Source organism: Neofelis nebulosa, chromosome 12, assembly GCF_028018385.1.
Source record: "Neofelis nebulosa isolate mNeoNeb1 chromosome 12, mNeoNeb1.pri, whole genome shotgun sequence".
NCBI classification, from domain to species: Eukaryota; Metazoa; Chordata; class Mammalia; order Carnivora; family Felidae; genus Neofelis; species Neofelis nebulosa.
The window spans coordinates 24,760,877-24,774,953 of NC_080793.1; the positions used below are offsets into that span (position 1 = coordinate 24,760,877).

Here is a 14,077-nt window from a genome sequence, read left to right on the forward strand (position 1 = left end):
CATTGCTCTCAAGGTGGAGTCCAGACTTCTCAACAGAGCACAGGAGACCCTTTAGGACCTGGCTTCTCTCCTCCGTCCCAGCTCAGCTTATCACTCTTCCCTTGGCCATTGATATGCTCTTCATACTGAGCTACTCTGTGGTGCTAGAACCACACATGTTCTTTAAAGCTTCCAGCTTTAAAGCTGCCACCACTTTAACCCTAGAGGAAAACCTTCCTCTTCTGATCTCACAGAGAGCAGACACACTTCCCCCTCTCAGCCCAAGTAAGGAACAACCTATAGATCATGGCAACTCCATTGCCAGCCTGGTGGTCTACTAATACTGGGGAGGTCTCCCTAGGGTGGGTTTCCTAAAGTGCGTCCAAGGGTCACTGCATCAATCTCTTGTTAAAAATGCAGACTCTTGGGTCCTACTCCAGACCTTTCAGATCCTTTGGGGTGGGGTGGACAGGAACCGGAATTTCAACAAGTACCCCAGGAACCACTGCTCTGGACAATTCTCGATGTTAAAAATAAAACTAATACTTTTCTATGTCACCTTTGATTCCTAATCCATAGTTTTGGTGTAACTCAGGCATACCCCAGGGCATATACCCGGCTGCCTCCTGAACTTTTCAAAATCTTATTCATCTCCTCCCACACTATCCCACTAACCCTTCACCTGTTTTTCAGTCTTGGTTAATGGCATTATTATCTACCTGTTATCCAGATCTGAGGCCTAGGAGTCCTTGCCTTTCTCTTCCTTCATCCCTTCATATAATTGGTCACCAAGTCCTACTAATTCAAGTGTTCACATTTTCCCCTATATCTGTCCTCTCCCCTTCATGACCCTAATCCTGGTGTACCTCAAGCCCTCACTATCCCTCTGCCTGGATACCTATCCCCAGTCTTCGAAAGTGCTCCTGGCCAGCCTGTTTTCACCAGTATCCTCCTTCTTGCTCTAAGGGCCTTTCTAAAATGCAAATCTGGGGGTGGGGAGATAAAAATAAATAAAAAATAAAAAAAAACTAAAATGCAACTCTGACTAAGCCATTCCCTTGCCTAAAACCTCTAGTGACGCCTTGGCTTTCATTGTAAACCCCAGAGCCTGAGGCCCTTCACAAAGTTTCCCCCTGTTTCTTCCCCCGCTGGAGGGGAAATCCCCTGCTCCTCCCTTGGGACCTCACCCATCAGCAGCACCAGCGCCTTGCATCCCATAGCCCTCCACTCTGTTTTCCACCTTGGAAGTCTTCCCTCCGTCTGGTTAAGTGAAATTCCTCCATGGAGCTTTCCAGATGCCAGTCACTCTACCCAAGTGAAGTTATGTGCTCTCCTGGTTGAATATAAGCTCTTCCAGGGACTATGTTCAGGTGACTCTAGGGTCCCAGCTTGAGGAAATCATGAACCTGGACTACGCAGACTCCAATTCATTTTGCTCATTCACGTGTTTATTCAGTAAACATTGATTAGACCCTGGCCATGTGCCTATTACCATATTAGACACTAGAGGAGAAAATGGGGATGCAGAATTGTTCATTGCCTTGCCAGAAGTTCCTTGCTGAGGACCTCAATTTGTTTTGATATCCTTTAGTCCCAGAAGATAATTTCTGGTTTTGTAAAATGAAATTAGTCATAACTACTACAACAATGTATGAAAGCTTTTCCTTAAAATCACTGTTTTGAGTAGGGCCCACTGGTTATCTGGCATATTTTCTGGAGGAAATATAGAAGTGAAACAGTTTCTAACATGTTCACCTATACACGATATTAAAATGTTTTAGAACAAGACTTAAAGGCCTTTTGATTATGCATTTTTCATATTAAATACTCTGTTTATCTTTTAAAAAATATATTCCATGCTATATTTAAAATAACACAGCTTCCAGATTACTTGGAAGTGAAAACGGGCTATCCACAGGTTTCTCTTTGCTCATTTTATAGGCAAAATCTGGTAATGAAGCAAACCCTGGAGGTAGATGTTTTGGGTAGGGAAGCTTTACATGGAACCCCAATTATATTCAATTCCTACCTGCTATATTTTCTTCCCTATGATTTTAGTTTTTATTTTTGGACTTTCTATGATTTTTTAAAGTTGTACTTAATAAATATATTTAATAAATATAAACAAATATTAAATTTGTATATTAATTGATTAATATTAATTAATATTAAAAATAAATATGAATAATATATTTAATAAATATATTTAATAGAGTGGAAAGGAGGAAAAAAGGGTACATTTGTTATCAATGTTATTAAGGGTATAAATTAACTGAGAAAGCAGTCCCTACCGCCAAAACAATACCATAAAACTTTTCTGTTAGTAATATTCTGTTTTTTGGTATGCCTCTAGAAGTCCTATTCCTATACGTGTGGAAACTACCCAACCAGCTGTGGAAAAGCCGGAAATCAAGCCTCCCCGTGTGAGGAAGTTAACAAGACAATACAGTTTGTGAGTTTTGTACAGCAAGTCTTTCAATTATAACCACAAAATTGATGCTAAATGTTCAGTTATAAATGCTTTTTAGCCTCTCACACCCTCTCCAAAGAGCCATCCTAAAAATACAGTTTGATTCCAATTTAAGTCATAATGGGACCAGACTTTTCTCGTTGAAGACATTACATGGTTGGCATATGTGTTATTGATTGTTATGTAACAAATTACTCCAAAACACTACAGTTTATGTGGGTTGGAAGTCCAGGCATGGCTTAGTTGGGTCTTCTGCGTCAGGGTCTCTTACAAAGCTGCATTCAAGGGTTGGGCAAGGGCTGTGGCCTCCTGCAGGCTCATTCCTGCAGTTTGGGGCAGGATTTGGTTCTGGCTGGCCATTGTCTGGAGGTTGCCCTCAGTTCCTAGTCATGTAGGCCTCCCTCGCTTTCTCCACTGGAGAAAGCACACAAGAAGAGCCAGAGAGAACTCTCACAAGGCAAGAACTCTCACAGCCTTTTGTAACCTAATCACAAGTGACATGCCGTCTCTTTTGCCGTATTCTGTTCATCAGAAGCAGGTCGCCAGGGCTAGCCCACTCTCCAGGGTCAGGGATTACACATGGGCATGAATACCAGGAGGAAGAATCATCGGGAGCCATATCAAAAGCTGCCTCTACGGCATAATCGTGAGATGGTAGCCTGGTTTGTCAACAGAGCCAAAGCTAGTCATTGAGCTGTATGAGACCTAGGAGGGGAGTCATGCCCAGAATAATCCAGAACCACCGGGGCCTGTCCAGTTTTGTTTCTCTTAATGAAAATTTCTTGGCTACCATGTGCACAAAGTTGTTCTAGGCAGAGCAAAATGACTTTGCCAGTTCCCACCTCAGGAGTTACAATTTATTGGAGGGAGAAACTGATTGCCAATAATTGCAATCCAAAGGAGACAGGTAAGGGCTGTAATAAGAGGAGGAGGAGTTTAGTAATAGCAGCAGTGCTAATCACAGTGGTGGTTCCCATTTCTTGACCTTGACTGTGGCACTATTCCTGGGTGTTTAATTGGTCAGAGGACTGCAAGAGGATCTTTGGGTGCCATTGAAAGCATGTGGCCCTGGAGTCAGAAAGGCTTCTTTCTGTTAGAGCCCTGGCTAGGTTACCTCTACAAACTCTGGGGGGAAATTACTATTTCAGCCTCTCTCTTTTTCTGTAAGATGGGTGAGGTGATACCTACCCCTGAGGAATTTTGTGAGGGTTAACATGAGATAATGTGGGTAAAGCCCATAGCAAAGGACCTGGCCATGGGATGAATTGGTTCCCTTTCCTTTCTTTTCAAGGACTTGAAAGCCTCTGAGAAAAGGTCAAGTTTAGAGGGTACCCTGAGTGCAAAGTGTAGGCCAGGAAGGGTAACTCCAGATGCAATGCTCAAACGGCCGTCTCAGGCCTGCCACCTGCACCTTGTGAAAAGGAAAAGAGGCAGCCACCTCCCACCTCATTAGCCTTAATAGAACTCTGGACAGTTACAGCGGCTGTATTTCCTGGGAAAGCCAAAATGGGTAATTCAAATAATTAACAGTCCTAACGGCTTCTGGGGGACAAATCAAGCCATGAAAAAAATCTGCTCCCCTGAGGATAAAGCTGTCGGGATTAACCTTTCCTTTTACATTTTGAAACTCCAAAGGTTATTATCACCTATTTGGGACATGTAACCGTGTTGGAAACAATGACTAATACATGGCCTGGAAGGGAAGAAAATTTAACTCACTACATTGGCTCATTTAAGTAAACCTTTTTCAAACCTCTAACTTCACATGTATATTTCTTAAGCCACCCCCACCCCCCACAAAGTGTTCTGTTTCAAAAATCAAAGACTAGCAGGATTTTCCCCATTAGTAATAGTAGCAAAATTAATGGATGGGATTTAAGCTTGTGCCCCATTAATAGTTCTTAAATCATTGACACTGGTCACCACTTATTTACTCATCTCTTCTAATCACAGATATTGACAAAGTAAATAAGCACAATGTCAAGGAATACAGATGGGAAAAACTCAGATTTTCAGTTTAAAAAATATTTCTGGGCGCCTGGGTGGCGCAGTCGGTTAAGCGGCCGACTTCAGCCAGGTCACGATCTCGCGGTCCGTGAGTTCGAGCCCCGCGTCAGGCTCTGGGCTGATGGCTCGGAGCCTGGAGCCTGTTTCCGATTCTGTGTCTCCCTCTCTCTCTGCCCCTCCCCCGTTCATGCTCTGTCTCTCTCTGTCCTAAAAATAAGTAAAAAAAAAAAAAAAAAAAAACGTTGAAAAAAAAAAAAGAAAAAAAAATAAAAAATATTTCTACGTTACTATTATTGAAATGCGCACACACACACATACACAGCCCTTTTAGCTGTCACAGTATATCTAGTTCTAGGACAGCAGGATGTGTATTTGGATTTTAGGCTTTCCCACAAGAGCATCACAATGTTCAAGTGCTCTGAACAACTTTTCAAATTGTTGCTTTTAAGGATATGAACAAAAACCCCAGCCATGTTCTTTCCTGGAAATAATGACAGAGGGAGGAAAAGTGTGGCTGTTATGTGCAGAGAAAAGAGAAAAGCAGAACTCTGTAGTGTTTGAGGCAGGAAAAACGTCATCTTTCTATGGATACCAGCCAGTATGTTTAGAAAATGATGAACTGCTTTATGTTTTTCAAGAAATATAACTTTATTATACATTTAAACATAGTGTAAGAGCCTAAAAATATTCTGAAGAGAATAATATTCCAAGCCTAAAGAGAAAAGGTAACCGATCCCCTAGCATCATGCCACCAGAAATGACTGATGTTCACATTTGATGACTATTATTTTAGACATTTCCCACATGTGGTTAAAATGGAAAGAAATAATTCCAAAGAAAAGACTCTAACTACACATAAAATTGTACTGATTAAATGATATTTCATGAATTTAACATGAATTTACCTTAGAAACGGAGGTTGAATTGAAAGATGTGACGAAGTTAGGTAGATGTCTCTTTGCCACGAGATCTAAATTAGGACAAAGGTTATAAAAACCATCAAGAATTTGGAGTCTTTTTCAATTTTAGGCGGTGTTGGTTGACTTCCTATTGTGAAAGATGAGCTTTGTTTTTGTTTTTGTTTTTTAATGGCAGAAAATAATTTTAACCCCACTTTTCCACTTAACTGCTATGTGACCTTGAGGAAGTCATGTTACAATCAGCCACTGAATATCATCTACTTCTCTGAAGAGTGGAGACCATAATGCAGGGCTGTTGTGAAATTCAAATGGGCTAATAATGCATGTGTTACTGATCTGACTTACTTCATCAGCATGGATCCAAACATGTGGCGTCTTATTAATGTTCCTATTTACTTATTCCAACCTCACCTGTTTCCTTATTAATAATAAACTCTAAATCCTCCTCTTGAGACTTCTACATACACAGAATGATCTGAAACCCCCCAGGACCCCTCCCTCAGTGAGTCCTATCCACAGCAATTGTATACCATGGCCACATTTCCCAGGAGGTCATTGCCATGGTGAGGCCCCCGTCAGGCACCCTGCTCAGGCCACACTGGTGCCCACTGGCCATGGGCCTTTTAGCTACACCCTTGCTCAGCCATCATTTCTAAAACATAACCTCTGTGCCGGCGTAGTTCTAGAAATTCCACACGGAAGCCCCTTAGGGAAAGTGTGTCAGGGTCCCCGAGACTCCCCTCAAGTTTGATGATAGCATAGACTATGTGGCATGGCCCAAGGTTTCAGGTATGCAGTGACACCCTTATCAGGCAGGATATTCCAAGGGCCCAGAGGTTCTCCCAAGAGCTCCCAGTGGCCAGAGGTTCCTTTGGAATATGCAGAGCTGGAGCACCCCAGGCCTGCAGAATTAGCTCTTTTCTGCACAGGCAGCAACGTGGTTGGCATTAGGGGAGAGAGGGCTTGTCTTAATTTCTAGAAGTTTGAGAAAATACTGTCTATACTGAGAGGGAGCAATTGACGGTGCTGCTCTGTCCTGTGCCAGTATGACCAGATTAAAAGGGCTTCCTGCCTTGCCATACCTTGTGGGAGATCCAACCTTCCCCACAAATCCACACCCTGGAGACAAACCCAGAACGCCAACCCAGACTTGTCCTCCCTCATGGTGACTTCCTGTCTAGTGTACTTTTCTGCCTGGATCATCCCATTCCATCAGAGAGCTTCTAAGACCAGAGCTGCTGGGTCCCCAAATAAATGTGCCCAACTCCTCCCCTGTAACTACTTTATGACCCCAAAGGAATGGTTGCTGTTAGGCCACAAAAGGGGCCATTATCCTTTTCACTCGTGGCAGTGGGCTCTCTTTTAAACATTTTATGTATGTATTTATTTTTAATGTTTATTTATTTTGGGGAGAGAGAGAGAGAGAGAGAGAGAGAGAGAGAGACAGAGCTTGAGGGGGGGAGGGGCAGAGAGAGAGGGAGACAGAGAATTCAAAGCAGGCCCCAGGTTCTGAGCTGTCAGCACAGAACCCAACGCGGGGCTTAAACCCACAAACCATGAGATCATGGCTTGAGCCGAAGTCGGATGCTTAACTGACTGAGCTACCCAGGCACCCCACAGCAGTGGGTTCTTAAATGGCTTGTATTTACCCTCCTAAAGGAGGCCACTCCCTTGGCTTGGTGGCTTCTCAAAAAATTAAGCATAGGACTACCATATGACCCGGCAGTATGACCTCAAGTGGGATTCCAATCCCAAAGAATTGAGAGCAGGGTTTCAAACAGATGTTAGTACCTCAGCAGGTGAATGGATAAACAAAATACAACCTGTCACTGCAATGGAATATTATTCAGACATAAAAAGAAATGAAATGTTGACATAGGCTACAGCGTGGATGGACCTTGAAAACATTATGGTAAGTGAAATAAACCAGATACAGAAGGACATATATTGCATGATTCCACTCGTATGAGGAACTAGAATAGTCAAATTCATCCAGCCGGAAAGCAGTGGGGCTGCAGGGAGAGGGCATAGGGCAGTTATTGTTCAGTGGATACAGAGTTGCTGTCAAGGGTGATGAGAAAGTTTTGGGTGTAGACAGTGGTGATGGGTACACAACATTGTGGATGTTTTGAATGTCACTGAATCGTACGCTTACCAATGGATAAAATGATAAATATCACATATGTCTCTCCATAATAAAGAAAAAAAAATTCGAACCTCTTGGCAAATGACAGAAAATCCAGCCCAAATTGGCTTTGGCGAAAATGTCACTGTATCGGATCCTGTAAGCTGGACATCTGGCAGACATCTGTTTGGGGAGCTCCCCCGCCCCCTCCCGGCCCTCCCTGCACTCCCCACAGCCTGTTTATTGTTGTAATGAGCAGAGCTTCATGTGCTTTTAGTAACCGCAGTGATGAAGATGACCTCCCTCCCGACCTGGCCGAGGCAGTAGGAGCGTCCACAGCCGCAACCACACACACCACCACGGCCACCACGCAAGTCTCAGCGCCACTGGTGTCCCCCAAGGGCCACAAAGTCAGCTCGCCTCAGAATTCAGAAGGCAAGGGCCCGCTGTCCCCAGGGGCCAAGGTATGGGGGGAAAGCCCCGAGAGGAGTAGCTGCATTTGCTAGGAATTCAGTATAAATGTAGTGCAGGGCATCCCGCGAGCATTTAAACTTGGCACAATCAACCGTGTGCTCGCAAAACAAGGGTAGCAACCACCGGGGCAGGGTTTTTATAGAACTGTCCCCAAAAGATGACCTAACAGTTTATGAGACACAAATGGCGTAAGAAAGACCTTGTACATTTTACTTTAAGAGAAATGGGAGAGATTTTTGAGGGTGATTTTAATTTTAGAATATCATCCCTATATAATCTGTTACTGCACCGCAGAGATAGAAAACAAGAAATGTTTTTTGCCCCATAATGGAAAATCTGGAGGAGTGAAAACATAGGAGCATCCCCATCTCATTCCTTATATCAGATGGCCCATACAAATAGTTTAAAAATGGGAAATATTATTTTCTTCATCAGTTTGAAATTTCGGGAAGTTGCCAGAAATGTGAATGGGCTGTGACAAGGCCTTGCTCAAGACATTTCTCTTGGTTTGCTCTGAGTGCCCCTTGGCTGCGGTCACTCTACAGCAAGTGGTCCAAACACATTCAAGCCTATTGTTCTACGAGTAGATGCCAAGTCAAAGGCTGCTTGGTCTGTGGACCCCACCGAGGAATGGTGGGTGCATGGGGTGGGGGCCCTGAAGGCAAGACCAGACCCCAGACTGTGCTTCCAGCTGCTCTGTTCACATGCCTCCTGGCTACTTGCAATGAGCTGTCACTCCACAGCCCTTGTTTCTCCAAGCCTCAGCTTCCTCCTCCTCCTAAAAATGAGAATAAGATCTGCTTCCTTGCCCAGCTTGTGGGCCAGTGTCCAGTCCAGTGGAGGTGACATCTGGGCAAACAGATCACGATTCCTGATAGCCTCTAAGTAACAGTGGGCCAGGCCACATCCTCCTTGACCAGGGCCAGGCATTTCTCAGCTCCCTTCCCAGGGTCTTTGGGATACTTTGTGGTCCTCAATAGGACAGGCTGCTCAGGCCGGGGACTCCGCAGTCAGTGGCTGGCCCGAGTGAGGCTCCCTCCTTTCCTGCAAATCAGCTCCTGGGTTCCCCTATCTTGTGCAGAATCCCTGATATTGCTTTGTCCCAACTGTAGACACAGGTTCCTATCACAGATTCTTCACCGTGGTTAAAACCAAGCGAAAATATTTATGAAACAAAGGAGAATTCAGTGGGGATGTGGGTGGCATCGTACCAGAGGCCACAGGGCTCCCTCTCCTGGCCATCTCTCTCCTTAGGGCCCGGCTTGTGCCAAGTTGATGGGGTTTATTTTTTTTCCCACAAAGGGCCTCCAGGCCTCCCATGCTGCTGAGACCCTAGGACAGGAGGAAAAAAATGTTTTCCCAAAAACTGAACATGGTTTTCGGAGAATACCTCCCTCCCACCATAAAGATCTTCCTAATTATTACTCAGATGAGGGTTTTCTTTAACTTCTTTTTTCTTTTATTTTTTTAATGTTCATTCATTTTTTGGGAGAGAGAAAGAGAAACACACACACACACACACACACACACACACACACACCTTGTGTGAGCAGGGGAAGAGCAGAGAGACAGGGAGACACAGAATCTGAAGCAGGCTCTGAGCCCTCAGCACAGATCCCCATGCAGGGCTTCAACCCATGAACCACGAGATCATGACCTGAGCCCAAGTGGGACGCCCAATGGACTGAGCCACCCGGGTGCCCCATTTAAATTCTTTTTTAAAGCGAACCCTGTGCCACACATGGGGCTTGAGCTCACAACCCTGCAACCCTGAGATCAGGAGTCCCATGCTCTACTGACTGAGCCAACCATGTACCCCCTGCGCCCATGAGTTTAGTTCCTTGAGGCCTTGACCCTCTTGATCCAGGATGGGGTCTTTGCTCTCTCTATATTCAAAGGACTGTTTGAAGCATCTCCCCCTCCAAAAGACCAAAGAGCACCGAAAGCACTTAAAGAGAAGTTGTTGGCACCTTTTAAAAGAAGGCAGTTCTCTAGCCTACATACTGTTTCTGCCCATTAAGGTTTCAGAAAACGTGTGGGGTTTGGTCTCTCCTACTTGCATGCTGCTGGGCAAGGGAATGGTACAGAGGACTGGCAGAGTCATGGGTTCCGTGATGGGAGGGAGGGAGAGGAGGGAGAGGAAACTGTGTTTTCTGGTGAAATTCCCTTGTCCGTCTGGAGCCGGCACTAACCCAGTGATGTTTTGTGCACCTTCCTAGAGTCCCTCTGACCGAGGAGGTGCCTTTACGTTGGAGCCAGGCGATCTCCTGATGGACTTCACGGAAGCTACTCCTCTGGTAAACCTCCCAGTGTGCTAAAACCAGAAAAGCCCCAGGCTTTAGAAACATCTTGATAGTGGGGCGGATGCACGGAGGTGGGCATTGCCACTGGAAAGACTCTTCCTCTTGTCCTGCTCACAGCCCGGAGCCTCGGGGATCAGCCTTCATTCAGGGGTTCAGGGTTCGGGCGCATGGTTCCCTCTACCTCCCAGAGCCCTCCAGGGAGGTGGCGCTCCCTTTCTCCTGAGGGAGGCCACAGGGGTCCTGCCCGGCCTGTCTGCTGCTCCCATAGCATGTAGGGCTCCTCGGTGCTTGGGTCTTGGCTTCTTGGCTTTTCCGGGGCTGCTCCCTGCATGCCCACCATGGGGTACCTTTCGCTGCCGCTTCTAACAACGTGCTCTGGTCTGAAGCACGGGCTCCAGGCCTCCCCCCCCCCCCCCCCAGCATTCCAAGCCCCTCGTGCCTCCCTGCCGTCCTCTATCCCCTGCATACATGTCTCTCCTTAGGGATGGTCCTCATGGAACTCCTGCGGGTGAGAAACCCTATCGGGGGAGAGAGCACTGGACTGGGAGTCATGCAGGCCAGATCTGGCTCCGGTCTCTGTTCCCTTCCTTAGGAGCCTCGTCATGGGATAGAGGATGCCATTGCTTCTCGTGTCTGCCTAAGAATGTTCTAATGATCACGTGAGAGAGAGCCCTTGACGACTGTAACAGCACTATAAATGTGTGTGACTTGTTGTTAGTAGTGTTAGATGACACAGGCAAACGTGGAGGTACCCTCGGCTGGGCTCAGCCTGATACTCAAGTGTACTTGAGCATAAATCGTGGTCCACACGTGTGGAACGTGAGTCAAAATACCTCCTGAAAGCTCACCGCACACCTGGCTTGTGTGGGGCTCTGGGAGTGGACAGGGCAGCTAGAGGCTGGAGGGGAGTCGGGTTGATAAAGGGCCAGGATCGACAGGAGAGCCACGTAGGACATGCCAGGGGGAGAAGCCAGAAGTGAGAGTCATTCAGGACTGGCTCACTGGAGGAGAATATGGTGGAGAGGAAGGCTTTCCAGAAGGCTTTCAAGAGGAGGCAAATGAGGCAAAGTGCTGCCTAGGCCTTAGGAATGATCGCCGTGTCTGCCTCAGCTGGCACAGGGAAATCATTTGTGATTTAAACAGTTGTCCTTGTCATCTGGAGAGTTGGTACAGTCCGAGAGCTTCGAGTCAGCACGTTTGGATAAACAGCTGAGAACCGACAGTGGGCGAGACACCCTGGGGTCTGGGAACCTTTGGAGTTCCTTCCTTCCCATGTTGGAGAAAATGCAGCTGACTTACTGATGGCCTTCTTGTTAGACAGATTGTCACGATAGGGTAACCCAGAAGCAGGGCCTTCCCTCACCTCGTCCTCCCTTTGCACAGATGGGGAAATTGAGTCCCAGAGTAGGGTAATCACACAGGGACCGAGCTTGAGCCCGGCCGTTCCAGCTCCTTCTCTGGTGCCCTGTGCATCATCAGATTGGGCTAAGTCTGGCATCTGGATTTCAGGGACTTGCCACTTGGGAAAAGAACAATGCCTGGAAGAAGGGCTGTGTCTAAAGCGCTCCTCAGACTGAGACTGCAAACCCTCAGCTGGAGGGCAGCAAACCCCGGAAGGACCCGACAACGCCTGGGGCACGACCTGAGGGCTATGAAGGCAGAATGGGGAGAAAGCTAAGTTCCTAGACCCACATTGAAGAAAACATGCCAGGCAGGAGTAGAGGACAGTGAGGGAAGAACTTCCAGGCTGCTGGAGCATGCTGCAATTAACGCCATAAGAGAGTCTATAGAAACGGCTACTGCTGTGAAACCCAGTGCCTAACCCTGTCTGGGGCCACTGAGAAAAAGAAGGCTTCATAGTGCTAGGGTTTTGAAGTATGAATAGGAGTTTGCCAGATGGAAGTAATGGAGCAAAACAATCTATGCGGAGGGTACAGCATAAGCAAATACTGAGTATTTATTAAACATTCTGGCATATCTAAGAAGTTGAGGTATGTTACAAAAAAACATATTGTGGCTCGGTCAGGAGTGATGAGATTCCCTTAAAAACCACTGTGTTGCAGATCCAGCTGGTAGATCTACTTGCCTCATCTGTATCCTTTCTTTGACCATAATGGTCTGAGATTAGAAAGGAAGCAGCATCTGCCAGGGACCCAGAGTTCCTCTGATCTGAGGCGCTAATGCCTACCAACTGAGTGTCCAACCTCTGCTTGTACCCGTCTGGCAAAAGGGAGCTCAGTCCTTCTCCGAGCACACCTTGCTTCCATCTCTGGGCTGCTCTGAGCTCCGAAACAGAGTGTGGGGTGCCGCACTGCCCTGGCACGGGGCAGCTGACGTCCTTTCGCTGCACCGAGACACGGCTGCCCGCGTCACAGCTAAAGTTTGCAGTGGATATGCGTTCTCAGGATGAAGTGTCCTTTGTGTTGCTTGTGTGGACTTGAGGTGTGCGTGCATGTCCACGGGGCACATTCCCACAGAAGGGGTGCGGAGGGCTGGTATTTTGATGTCAAGAGCCGGCTTCATTTGGGGCTTTCCTTGGCATTACTGGCTTTGATTTTACTTCACTTCAGAGTCCTGTCTCCACCAGTGCCGAAGGGTCCTAGAGAGGAAGGGGGACTCTGGCAGCCTGCTCCTCCTGTGTGGACCTTTCCCCTCCACCTCCTCCCTCTGCTCCTCCCAGGATCATAGAAATAGAAGCAGTAGTCCCTTCTGTCCTTGTGGAGGTGTCTCTGCCCCAAAGGATAGTGGAGGAGAGCCTGGATTTAGGGTCTGGGGCCAGATGAGACTCCTAAAGTTACATTACTACCCTGGTTCCGTGGGCCAGAGCTAGAGGAACAAGAGAGAGAGAGAGCTGGGACCAGAGTCTCTTGCCTTCATCCAGCGTGGTCCCACCTAGACGTTATCAGCGCTAGTTTAACCCTTATGGCTCCAACCCTGATGATCCAGTCTCTGTGTGGAGTGATTTCCAAAGAAGCTGAGTCCAAACAGCTGAGAATAATAACAAGTTTCAGTCTTTAACTGGCATCTCTCAAGATCCAAGATTAAATTATCACCTCCCTGGTAACACTTCTCAAATCACAACTTGCTTCCTTCTTAATTCTCTTGCACCCTGTGCCACTCCAAGGATTTTCATCCCCATACTCTCCAAAAAAAAAAAAAAACACACATTCTTTCCAGCATCACTCCTGCAACACTCTTTTCCCATATCTGTTCTGCTCCAGTGCCCACTCTTTTATTATCTAGTTCAGTTTAGCAACATCAGCCTGTTGCTAAACCTACAACCTGTGCAGCTGTGGCCTGCCCATTGCCGGAATCTGCATCCCAGATCTGGCAGTCAGGTTGGGGTTTCTGCCTGGGGCAGAAGAGGTGGGTGGGGCAAGAGGGGTGGGGGAGGGACGAAGGCAAGCGAGTGAAGGCAACACCCACTGTCCATTTGGTACCCTCCTTTGGGAGGTGAGTGTGGGCACATCCACAGGGTACGGGTGTCAGCAGAGTGGAAGGACGGGGCATTTACATATCAATTGTGTCCCCCACCCCAGGTCTAGCATGCGAGCTTCTTTCCTCTGGTGACACACACCATGAGCACCTATGCCTTCTGTGTTCCTGATGCTTTCTCTTTGGGGCTTGTCCCTCCCCGATCCCTGTACTTCATGAACCACTCACCCAGCTGCAAAGCAGCGACAGTCACAACCCAGGTCTGTTCTGGGCCAGAGAATATTAGTCAAGAGTTCATGTGCCAGGGAGGAGACTGGCCTGGTCAAAGGAACGTTCTGTAGGACCAAAAAAAAAAAAAAAAAAA

The 14,077-nt window shown here is 46.9% G+C and overlaps 1 protein-coding gene across 11 annotated transcripts in view; it reads left to right on the forward strand.

The window, feature by feature from the left end:
- EPB41L4B (erythrocyte membrane protein band 4.1 like 4B) overlaps nt 1-14,077 on the forward strand; it is a 130,752-nt gene that overhangs the window by 107,404 nt on the left and 9,271 nt on the right. For 9 of the 11 annotated variants that reach the window (XM_058694624.1, XM_058694625.1, XM_058694627.1 and 6 more), the window contains exons 20-22: nt 2,333-2,431; nt 7,779-7,965; nt 10,195-10,272. In XM_058694624.1, the coding sequence (XP_058550607.1) occupies nt 2,333-2,431; nt 7,779-7,965; nt 10,195-10,272 (364 nt within the window). The remainder of the gene's footprint in view (nt 1-2,332; nt 2,432-7,778; nt 7,966-10,194; nt 10,273-14,077) is intronic. The other 2 variants (XM_058694626.1, XM_058694630.1) reach the window with 1 other exon arrangement.